Source organism: Falco rusticolus, chromosome 13 (assembly GCF_015220075.1).
Source record: "Falco rusticolus isolate bFalRus1 chromosome 13, bFalRus1.pri, whole genome shotgun sequence".
In the NCBI taxonomy this organism is placed as follows: domain Eukaryota; kingdom Metazoa; phylum Chordata; class Aves; order Falconiformes; family Falconidae; genus Falco; species Falco rusticolus.
Window position 1 is genome coordinate 26,350,962 of NC_051199.1, and position 12,704 is coordinate 26,363,665.

A 12,704-nucleotide genomic window follows, 5' to 3' on the forward strand; every position below is an offset into this window, starting at 1 on the left:
AGATGATTTTCTATAGCTTTTATACAAGGATCATTTCCTTGATTTCAGTTTCAATCTTTACATTCCTATTTGTAACTGAATTTCCATGATATGCTGGACAAAACTGTCCGTGCTGTGGTGAGGGTGAGCCCTGCAACGTGCCCTATGCATCTGGCCATGGGCTCACCTCCCTGTAGCACCCTCTTACGTACTAGGACAAAACCTGAGGACAAGCCAAAGCCCAGGACTTATGTGGTGTGGAGCTTCTCTGCCCCAAAGTGCAGATGCAACCACAGCATGGGACATTTCACCCAAGAGTGCTGCAAATCTCTGTTCTCAGCCCGTCCCCCACCAGGGTCTTGGCACTGCCTGGCTCTGGGTTCCTGGAGACAACAGGAAAGACCTTGCTAAAGGGGGGCTTCTGGAGGCTTTGGATGTTCTCTATAAACTTCATGTATCCCAAGTGCATTCTGCAATGTTATACTGGGATTATTTTATCCATTATTTATGGGATTACATTATGCAGCCAGTCCACAGGGGATACGAAGTGCATCGCTGCTGCCAGGAGGGGATTCTGTTCTACATCTCACATGAGAGCGCCTTGTGTTTTCTTTCTAGACAGTCAGTCTTTGTTGACAACCCAGAGACTTCAGGGTTTGCCTATGCAAAATAGAACTGATTTGCGCCCAACTGTGTATACATTAAACGTATGCGATTTCACTGCCTAGAAAAGTATAACGGGCTGTTTGAAACTTTAAACTCAGTTGAACACAAAGGACTCAGGTTTTCTTTAGAAGCCCTATGCCACTGTTTTTGCAAAGCCGGCCCAACAGATGAAGCCTCTGTGCTTCTGGACTTCAAAAGGAATTGGTTTTATAAAGTGATTTTGCAGTTCTGGAACTGCATTCTGGGGAGGAGGGGGGAAATCTCATTTCAAAAATAAGATACACTTTTAAAATGTTAATTAGTTATCTACAAGCTTTCCATAAGATTCAGTTTGGATGTTAGTCTTAAAAATATGTAAACTTTCATGGTGCACAGATGATTCTATGTGAAATAATTTATTCTTTCCTCATTTGAGCCTCTAACTGTATTATGGCTCAACTTTTATCCCCTCTCCATTTTCTCAATTAAATCAAGAGAAGAAAATCAGCAGGTAAAATGAATAATTTATAAAGTATAGTCTGTGATTTTAAAATCACAGTATACCAAATTATGGATGGATTTTAGGGAGGTTTCAAAAATTCTGACAAGCCTGTTATGCTGAGCCAGGAGAACCAAACTATTTTACAGATTTCTTTAACCTGGCTGTGAACCCCTGTTGAGTAATGTGCATCTTACAAATGGGCTGTGCATCACCAAATGCTCTGTGGCAGATCAGAAGAGAGCACATCACCAGACAGAGTTCAGCACACCTTGGCAGGACAGCAGAGTTACTTCGCATGGTCCTGTGGTGTGAGGGATGATGAAGCAAGGCTCTGAATCTGCCAGGACTCACAAATACATCACTTAGCCATATTCAGTAATTTAAAACATGAATTTACATAATTTAATTAAAAGAAATTCCTGAGTATATTCTTAGCAAGAAGGAAAGAATAGTTGTGCCTGGATTCTAAGACAGAAATGAGACAAGAACATTATCAAGAAGTAGTGCTGTTTGGTCACGTACCCACATCTATCTGTGCTTGAAATACTATAACAGATATATAATTTTTTTATATTGGTTCCCTATACAATCTTATACAATTCTGACAGAGAAACCTTTAAGATCCTGCTTACAACCACCATATAAAACTTTATATTGTAATAATTCTTTTTACTGAGATATTATTTTGAATATCCTATCTCCTTTTATACCCAAAGGACAGTACATGCCATAAACACAAGTATTTCATTTTCTGAAGGTCTATCTCTTCTATTGCTTCTTCCACTGAACTATTTTTAGAAAAAGAAGGTTGCTTTAACATGATATGGTATAAGATGACAGAGAACAAGAAGCCAGGAAAATTCATGTTATCATTGTCGCAAGTTCTAGTTCAAGCAGGGTTCAGATAGGCAAAGTAGAATCGTATCAGGTAGAACCTGAAGAGGACAATCAAACCAACTTATTTTGGAGAAACTGCAAGGGGATTTCTCATTGTGCCATGAGGTCAGAGTTGGCATGGGTGTGCTCGGTAACAAACCACTTGTTAAGTTACTGGTCAGCTCCTAACACAAACCTTGCTACCCCCTGGAGGTCCCCTCAGCACAGCACGGGTGGCTCTAGATGTGCCCGGCACCTGAGCGAGCCTGTTCCCATGACAGGCTGGGTAAGACAAGATCCTTGAGGCAGTTAAATATATGAGAGAGGAAAATATTTAGTCCCTGCCATCTTTATGGATAGATATTTTTCTTAAGCAACCAAATCAGGTACATTCCAAAACAAACAAACAAACAAAATTGTCATAGTTATGGATTGAGAAAGCTATTAAGGAAAAATACTTAAGCCTCACACATTAACACAACAGTAAGAGCCGTGTATAAAATACTGGCCTTTATATCTCTAAAGCACTTTGTATGATTTTGGAAGATTTCTCAGTGTCTTCTCCTCCCATTTCAATATATGAAAGTATAATTGAAGCCATGAATCAAAAGTTGTCGTTTTGTGTCCAGCTTGATAATAATCACTGGACAGCTCAACTGGACCCAGTCATGCCTTACGTGGGCTCTCAATTCCAGCTAGACACAATTTCTACACAGATTTCAACCCTATTGCCAAGATACCAAGTATATACACTGTTCGCCCTCACCCCAGGAGAAGCTGGGAACATCCAGTAATTAATATTTCATTCGAGGGCATGAGCACTGGGACAATCACAAGAACTTTTTCTGATGACTGCTTCTGAAAGAAACACACCAAAGGGACAGTAAACGATGAGTGACTCTTAAGTAGCTTTTAGAGCAATCATCTGTTAATTATAAAAGGAACTATGTTAGACTCAACCTCCTTTACACAATCTTTAATGCATCTAGAGCTCTAACTATTTATATATGCTGTTTCCTGTTGATTATAGAAAGTTGCAGGCAGCCAAGCTTTCCATTTATTGTTCCATTACTATTTTAGTGTGCCTAATACATATAATGGATAATTTTCTATTTTATTTGATGTTACTGCATCATATAACATCTATAGAGAAATCAAACTTCCAAGTAGGTAATATAAATATATTTTAAAACAACCCTAAGAAGACTTTGAATGTGGAGGCAGAGATAAGTCCAACCTATTGACCAGTGAATAACAAATTGTGTTTGTTATGATCTTCCAAACAGTATGTGGATTCTATAGAGCTTAATATTCTTCTTACCCTGAGTATTTAAAATATGACTATTTGGAAAATTCACCATCAGAAGAAGCGGTCAGTTTCCACAGAGCTAGATGATGCGCTCATTATACATGCAGAAAGGTGGACTACTCAAAAGTCACCTCACCTGCTGCACCTATCAACGGCGCCTATGGGCAATGAGTTGTGTGCCTTAACCCGATTTCTTTAACTCCAGTACCTTGCATTCCAGGCCATAGGAAAGATAACAGACCTTACAACATTTCATTTCCCAGAGAGCTCTCTTGACTTTTGGAAGAAGGAAATAAAGACAGAAAATTAAAATCTGCAGTCCTTAAAAATACATATAAAAAAATATACTGTTGTGGTTAAAAAAACATTGATATGCAGAGTGGGTAATTAAAGAGCATTGAACAGGGGTACTGAAGAATAGATATCATTTGTTTTCTTTTTTTCTGAACATTTATGTAGAAATTATCACCATGAGAATCTACAGCATAGATAAACTTGTAACATTTATCATATTAATGAAACAAGAAGTTTGCAGGTACCCACATTTACGAGCTGTTGAGGACAGCAAAATCAATTCTAACTTGTCATCCCTTATTAATTATACTATATCATAACAGCTATATGGCCTTTGTCCCAATCTTAATGTTAATACACAAAAATACATTTAAGATTAGCACTTTATTGGCACAACTAGCAGTTCAACAAATGATGGTATGGAGATAAATTTAACTTTGCTATAATGCCATTAAAGTAAGGGCTGCGTGCCCGTGTGGAAAGAAAAGAAATGCCAGCTGTCTGCACCGACACTGCCAAAGAATCAAAAAACTTTTTTTTTTTTTTTTTTTCCCTCTGGTCTGTTAAACTGGGACCTTTCTGAGCAGTAAGCAATGAATTATACCTCAGTGAAGTCTCCCCTTTCCACCTTGTAAACTTCACTGGGCTTTGCATTAGGCTAATCACTATTACCATAAAGTTTGGGCTTGCCTGAATGACTGCGCATAACAATATAACCTCACTGTATTATTAGCTGACTTCCGTAGTACTGCAGCACATTGTAGTAACCCACTGCTCTGAGCTGTAATTATCGGTCAAGTTGAATTCTCTAATCTTTTTTTTTTGCCTTCCAGCTGTCAGCTCATCTAAGTCATGGGTGGTTGCTTCAAAGAGATTGATGATGTTGGTGATAATGGGATGCATTGACTTGTGACTTCAATTTGGATCTTATCACTGAAAAAAAAGCAAACAAATGGGAATCCAAGTTCCTCTTTCAGTGTTTTCCTTCCCTCTTTTGTCTTTTAGATTCATAATGGTGGCTACTCTGAATTTCTTGTTGTCTGCTTTTTCTAGCTGACTCACTTCTTCACCATGATCTTTAAGAAGCACTGAAATGCCTCATAATTTATGCTCTAGAACATTGACTTTTAATTGAAGACATGTGTATATTAGAGGTATTACAGTTTCTAAAGTCTTTGGGCAAACTTCAAACACATCTAAACCTGAATAATTAAAGGAGGAATAGGTGGCTACATCTTTGAATTAAGAAACATGTAAAGGCAAGTTCTTAGAGTTAGGAAAGTAAAACGTTGTGCACGTCTTCTCCCTATAGTCCTATGAGCTATACCAGCATTTACAAATCCTCTATGAGTTAATGGCAGTTGTGGCCTGTAGAAAAAATTTAAAAGTGATCTGAACTTTTCTTTGAACTCTGACATAATCAAAGATTATGTCATATGATCATCTTTGAACTGAGGGAGAGTGGTTAATTTTATCCCTATATTTTCTTCACAATTTTCCTTTTGTCTACAGGCAGCAGTAGAGAACTTCCCAAGAAAAAGTATCTTGGTTTTATTTCTGGTCTCACTGAAACCAAGTAGTAATGTAAATCTCATTTCAAAGTCTCATTAAACTGCCATCTGGACTTCCAGACCAAACAGGTTTGGATATGTTGAGCTAAACTGCAGATAAGCAACCAAATTACTGGATGCTTCTCCAAACTAAATCTCCGTTTCTATTTACTCTCTTTCCACAATACTTTCTCTACTGATGTGTAAAACACAGAAGTATTTCATTTTCACATAACCAGTTAAACTTGCAGTGCTGGCAGATCATAAAAAAAAAAGGGGGGGGGGGGGGGGGAAGGGTGTATGGATGGATGGGAAGGGCCTGTGCTCTACTGCAGCAGAAGAACATAAAGTCAAAAGAGCATAAAGAAACCACAGAACCGTTATCTCATGGACACCATTCCCAAGTTTTTTTGGAAGCAAGCTATGTCAATATGGGACACCAAGTTAATTAGGTCCAGAATGAATAAAGTATTCATGGAGCATAAATGGTTTCTAAACTTTTTCTTAAAGTCTACAACTGATCCAAAATAAGCCACAGCATGTGACACAGCCTCCGTACGTTAACTTTCCTTTAGCTATTGTATGGGTTGTTCCTGCAAGGTCACTGCATTTCTCCCTAGCATTAATTACTTTTGGGACTGGAGGAAGTGATCCCTGTCCGTAAAATACTCTGGGAACCTTGTAATATGATATATTTTTATTACTCTTCTCATCCTCACCCTTTGCCTTGATGCCCATAACAAATTTGGCAATAAATATTGCCCCGAGACACAGGATTAGTCGGCAAATGCTTTATAGACTGGAATGAAAGAGAAAAAACAAGATGGTTTCATGTTGACCCAGTGCACATTTTACAGAATCCTTCTCCAAACTTGCACCCCTTGCACTTCCAACTTGCGGTTTGATTCCACAGTAGGGTGAAATCCTGGCCATCCATTGAAATCCATTAAAACTAACAATAACGCTGTTGCCTTGAACAAAGCTTTGATTTCACTATATCTTTACAAGCACTTATCTCAGTTTGTGTATCGTAGTCTTTGGGGTATAGAGGTTTCACTGTGGGGTATACTGAACCAAAGTAATATTTTTTGTGATTGAAAGGAAAAGGTGGCTTTAAAATGATGAATTTGATGAACAGAAGTATTACCCCAAAGCAAGAAGCCCATACATCAGTACATTTATTACCCTGTGGTGCGCCAGAATGATACCTTTGTAGTCCTTCCTTCCTTGTGTAAAGATAAAGTGTTAATCACCGAATTTTCAGTTATTCCAGGTTTAAGAAAAGAGGCAAAAGACCATCCTATAATTTATTTGGAGCAAATTACATTGATAATCAAAATTATTTTTCAATTAGCATATAAAGAGATTCAAATTTAGATTAATGTAACCCATTTCATGTTTTACAGGAAATATTGATGAAGCAGAACGAGAGTGGAAAGCAGGATTCCATCGCTGGAACAATTACATGTCAGACTGGAAAAATCAATTTAATGATTACACTAGCAAGAAGGAGAGATGTGCAGGCTCTAATTAATATGTTTTCCCTTTCCAATATGTCCGTATTACTGTTCATCAGGCAAATATACAGGTAGCTTTCTAACACATCTAGCATTAAATACGTTATGCAGATTAAAAAAATGTTATGGATATAATTTTGATTCCCCAGATCTTTCATTTATATTTTACCTCATATCTCAATAAACAATATAAGGCATCCATACCCTTTGAAGCTTCACTGGGTTAAATAGGACTATAGAGATTAAAGTCTGAAGATTAGTGATGTACATATTATAAACATTAGCTGCTTAAATTCACACTTCAAAGAAACAATGTAATCTGTTACAGAAAAATGGATTTTTTTTAATAGAAATAGCAGTGTTTTACAGTATTGCTATGCAAAACAATTGGTTTTGATCTTTAACTTCAATGCCACAGCACTTAAACCTTGCTACAGACATAATTTAATTGACATAAACATAAAGAGATAACAACTTTGCTGGACACACCAAATGATACCTGCTTGTTAGACCAAAAAGTTTTAAGACTGCCATTAAAGCCTGAATCATTGCTGCTTTACAGCCAAATCTGTAGGACAAAGCCATAGCAGGAAAGTGTTCAACGTATGTACCGAAGGTCTAAGTCACTGGCAGTCCCTGTGCAAGCACAATAACTAAACAAGCCAGAAAAACTGACACCTCTGCTGCTAACCTCATTTTTCAAGGAGTAAAGAGCTACAGATTCACATCATGAACTCACAGCTCTCCCTGGTCAAGCACCCACTGCCTTCAACTGGTAAAAAGTCTCTGCTATGGAGTAAGCTTCAGCTGTGATGTTTTTTTGGTCCTCCAAGTTGCCTCTTATTTCGAGGGACAGCCCCATGTTTACCGGAACACGACAGATAAGTTTTTATACCTGCAGAAAAGCATTGATCTGCACATCATCAGGTTCATCAGAAAGGAGCCCTGAAAGCCCTGCTTAGCCAGCCAGCTCTCAGCACCAGGGTGGGACCTGGCCCTGAAGCCCTTGCTCCTCCTGAGGGAGGCTGGGAAGGGAACCACTGCAGGGAGACATCGTGACCTTGGGTAGGAAGGACCCAGCTCTTTGACTTGGTCAGGTGAGCTCTAGTTGGCACACAAGTAAGCATTTTCTACACCTCTTCCTACCTAGTTGAGCTGAATCTATTAGAAGTTTTTTTTAAAAAAACCAACCAACCAAACACACACACCCCACCAAACCCCTTAGATAATTCTTCTTCCTATTTCTCAGCTTCTGGATAAGGTTGGAAGTTGTATGCCTGAATAACACCTTAATTGGCTGCTTTTTACTGGCCCAACTGGGAAGAATAAATGCCAAAAATTTGATAAACGTAAGGATTATGTAAAAGCAACAACCCATCTCATAAATAAATTATCCTGAAGCTTTCTGTAAATGTAATAGCATTTCAGTGAATCTATTTTCTGTTCTGGTGATTGCAAGCTCTTGCAAAATTCCTTCTCGAATTGAGTAGTCCAAAGAGATCTAGATAATGAACAGAGAGCATTCTCTTCCTGGCAATCATTTTGACCACAGAGGATACCTACAATTAAAAGATTTATTTTTGCAGAAAGGCCAAATTGTGTGAGAGATGATGGCTTATCATCTTTTCAGTCATTTCTAAGAGAATACAATTATTTCCTGACTAAATTATGGAAAACCACCTTTTAGCACGGTATTTCCAAAGACTAGAATTAAACCTACAATATCAAAAAAACTGGTCATTTTTGAGCAAGCTGATTAAAACTTGAAATTATCTGGGATTGAAAAGCCCCCATTATGCAGCACTTCATGTTTATACCACAGGTAATTAGCTCATTACATACATTAGCACAATTACTGCTATTAATACTTGCATGGAAAGCTGTATCAGTTTATGTTGTATTGAGTTTTTATTGGATATTCCTCCTGCCAGTGATGAGCTACTGAAAAAAAACAACAGCAAACCAAACAAACCACCACCAAATGACAGAAATATGAGCTTTCTGTCCATCACTGAGCCAGTTCTGGCATTGCCCATTTTGTTTACGTGGTGTGCTTCACAGACGTGTTGGCTGCCAATCTGCCACAGTGAGCCTTGACAGCACCAGCAACAAACACCTAAGCACATTTAAAAACAGCATTTGTTTCTTTTGATATCCTCCTCTTAGCTATATTTCCCTATCTATCTGTCTAATCAGCCTAATCAAGGGAGAGGAAAAAAAAAAATCAGAGCCGATTAAAATGCACAAATAACCTTTGGGAAGGGCAGGTTGCAAAGCATTTTGGCAAATGTTTGGCTAGGGAAGTGTGCTTTGTCCGTGTGAGCTGTGAGCCAGGCTGGGAAAGGTCTGCTGGAAGACTAATATCCTTTCCACAGTATGCACACTGTGCCTGTGACGTACTTAAGAAGGAAAAAGTATGGAAGGAAGAGAACAGAAAAGCAGAATAAAATAAAGGTTAAACCACTTTTTGAAGTGTGGTTTTACTGATTTTCTTGGTGTTAACAAAATTGCTACCTTTGTATTTTTTCATATGCTGCAAAATGATATCTTCATTTATCATTCATATGAAATCAATATATCATTTAGTCATATATTCATATCCCACGCTTAATGCAGAAACAAGAAAGCTTTAAGTACTTGGATGTAAGTTTCTAAAGTAATGAAAAGTGAAAAAAGACCAGTCCCTATCGTGGGTAGTTTCAAACTAAAGGTCAGACAAACATAGGCTGGAAATTGTTTGAGGATACTGTGTTATTGCAAAAATCATGATTCCATATTAGAGGGATATCTCACCCAGACCTCACTGAAGATGTAATGCTGCTTCTTAAGGTTTTCTTTTGGCTCAAAAAAGGCAAGAAACCAAGATTTCTCTGTGAAACCAGCGAAAATGTGTTGATTCTTCTTTACTATTCTTGATATCCAAAGCAAGAATTCTGCATTTAGTCCCAGAGTTGCTGAAAGATTAGAAGAAAATGAACTCCAGTGCCAACAAAAACTCTGGCATTAAACCAGTTGTCATTAGGCTTATAAACTAACAGCACACTGATTAAATTACAGACATTTCACACATATTTTAGAGAGAGTCATGAGATGAGTGAATAAAAAAAAAAATCCCAGCAAAACTGTGTTTAATTAAAATCACCAGGTTTTGCATTTTAAATGTTTTGTGTAAAGGAGTTTGGGTTAGATAAGCATTATGTGAGTGAAATCCCACCTGTGCTCCTGCTGCAGTATCAGAAACTGAAGGAGCTGGGATGGTCAGGGTACCTGGTCTTGGGCAGCCAGGTCTAGGTCTAAGGCTGGTCTGCAAAGCTGGACTGACCAGGGTTGAATCTTTCTGGCTTTGTACAGAGGCTCTCAGTTGTCTCTAGCAAAATGACACCCCTGCAGCATGTCCAGGCTTCCTCCTGGTGGCAGATTTTACACTCATAGCTTGGATTTTTGGGATGGGTGCTCAGGCTTTGCTGTGTGAAGCCCTGGCCATCACTCTAGGTTTCTCATACTGATAAAGCCAAATCTCTGTTTAAGTGGAAGCCTGGCTTTTTGGCCGCCTTTGGTCACTAGAGGCTCAGGCTATTTATAGAGCAGAGATTACTCTGCTATAAACACATAGATATACATGCCCAGTTTAGATCTCCATGAATAGACAGCTCCTATGTGTCTCTTAATAGCTAGAGGTGGAGGCAAGTCTACCAGCTCATAGTTGGAAAGGTATCTTTGCAACAGAAGGTCTTTTTCTTAATTATTATTCTAAGTAGAGTGCTGGGGAGAAAATTCTTACATTATTAAGAACTGATGGAACTGGCAGAAAGATGTATACACATTTCATGATGTATAAGCTTAATATGACATCTGTAGGCCTCTCTAATGTTCCTATCACAACAGATAATTAGCAAATGGTCCATTGTCATATGCAGATATCACATAGACTAATCTGAACATAGCATTAACAGCAGAGAGATATATATTTGTCTCCATCGACATGATAATGTCGTCTTCTCAGGCTTGATTATGGTTCATGTATTTCTACTGGCTCAGCACCAGTTCTGCAACATCAGCAGCAGCTATTTAGAGGGACATAATAAACATTGCTGTACTTCAATTACACCTGCAGCATGTCCAGCTAGTAAAGAGCAGCCAGCTCTGCCACTGCCACATGCCAGCCTCTGCACAGAGGGCTCCTGCCCTAACTTCCCCTCCAGGGGAAAAACCCAAGGAACAAAAAAAAAAAAAATCCAGAAAAAAAACCAACCAAAAGATAAGATACCAGTCCCTCTAAAAGAAAACAAACCAACCAAATAGAAACAACGCACCAATCCCAAAATAAAATCAAAACAAAACACAAGGTGGGGGGACACCCCCAAACCAAACAGACCGTAAAACCCCTGCACAAGCACTTCTGTCCCAGAACGATCAACAACTAAAGGGCTTACTACTGTACACAGAGGTACTAAGTATGCCAGTGTCCCTGTTCCAATAACTCCGGCCAAAAAAGCCTCCCACTGAATTGCAAAATAAGTTTAGGAATTTGACAGTGATTCAGAATGTGGGGTGAGGAACGAGACTGGTGGGTTTGGCTCAGGCTTGGGGGCTGCTATGGAAAGCGGTGGTGCCAGCTGACTACTCTCTCACTGGCTTTTTTCTTCCAACCTGTGGAACTACAGGCACTTGCCAAAACCTCTGACTGCTCCCGGCCAGCCAGCAAGCCCAGAGCTAAGCACCTGTGTAACAGATATGTGCAGCTGTACGTGTTTGCCACAGCTGATCCATCTGTAGTCCATGTCACATGCCTGTTGGCTTACTCTGGGTGGATTGGGAGCAAGAATCCATTAGGAAAAAAAAATATCATCAAAAAGGATTCCTGGCTACATTGCGTATATTTCTCTCTTTCTCACTGCTTTCTTCTTATTTGTCATTATCTAAGTTTCTAGGTGGGTTTTCCATTGCTAGGTGATCACTGCTGTATAAAGGTGAAGAAACTTTTTTTAAAAAAAAACCAACCACAAACCTCTAGCAAAATAGAAAATTTTAAACTATTTCAATTCTGTATCTTTGGGATCTCCTAGAGGTATTTCACAGCTGTGTGCTCAAGGTTAGTGTTTAACAACCTTGACTCCGTTCTGTGAGCTGCGAGGCCCACTGCTTTAAAACCACGTGTCCCTTGGAGAACAGGCAACCATGCATACACAGACACAGAAACACAGGCTCAGCAGCAATGCCCCTCAGACGTATGTTCCCAGGCTTTGCAAGCACCATGGAGGCTTGTGCGTTACTGGGTTTGTATTTTTGAAGTGTATCTTTTTGGTCTATCCTGAAGAAGAAAGTGATCCCAGGACTTTCTGATAGAAATCAACACAGCCAAATTAGTCATTCACAGTTAACAGTTCAAAAGCTTTTACTCTCATTTCAGTTGTTTTAGGACCAAATTTTAGGAACAAACATAATTAGCCATTTTGAAATGCTTCATAAGACAAGATAATTCCTTCCTGACCCCTGCTGAAATCTTGAAGCATGAATACTGATTATCTTGTTTTAGCACGTAAACCTTCCAGCATTTTGTTGATAAACTAGATTAGTTGCACTCATAAAAACTTTAACTCATAGACTTAATGACTACGAAGCAGTGATGTGAATCTACAATTAGAGCAGGTGTGAATTTTTGAGAGGGTTTTAATTGGATTGCAGGTGAGATTAAATAAGGCTTCCAGGCACGTTGCAAGCAGAAGTGCTGGGCTGGAGGAGGGGCAGGTTTAGCTGCATAATGATTTCAGTTAGTTTGGGGAGAATTAGGAGGAAAAATAAAGCTTAATTCCAGCATAGGGTCTGTTACACAAAAGTGGATGACGAAAAAGTTTCTTTCCCGATAGCATCGCAGCAGCTTGAGAACACAGAAAGGCTATGGCACTCTGTCTTTTGGGATTTACTGAACCTGGTCATTACATATATCACTGTCTTTTTAAAAAATACTGTCGTTCTTGTCAGGGATCTGGAGATAGCCAGGAAATTATTGTTGTTTTAAAACTGAAAAGCAT

The 12,704-nt window shown here is 38.9% G+C and overlaps 1 protein-coding gene across 1 annotated transcript in view; it reads left to right on the forward strand.

The window, feature by feature from the left end:
* The window catches only part of BCHE (butyrylcholinesterase), a 36,199-nt gene extending 25,275 nt beyond the window's left edge, over nucleotides 1-10,924 (forward strand). The window contains exon 4 of the mRNA XM_037406894.1: nucleotides 6,562-10,924. Coding sequence (XP_037262791.1) covers nucleotides 6,562-6,689 — 128 coding nt within the window. The 3' untranslated portion in view covers nucleotides 6,690-10,924. The remainder of the gene's footprint in view (nucleotides 1-6,561) is intronic.
* Nucleotides 10,925-12,704: the final 1,780 nt, after the last annotated feature.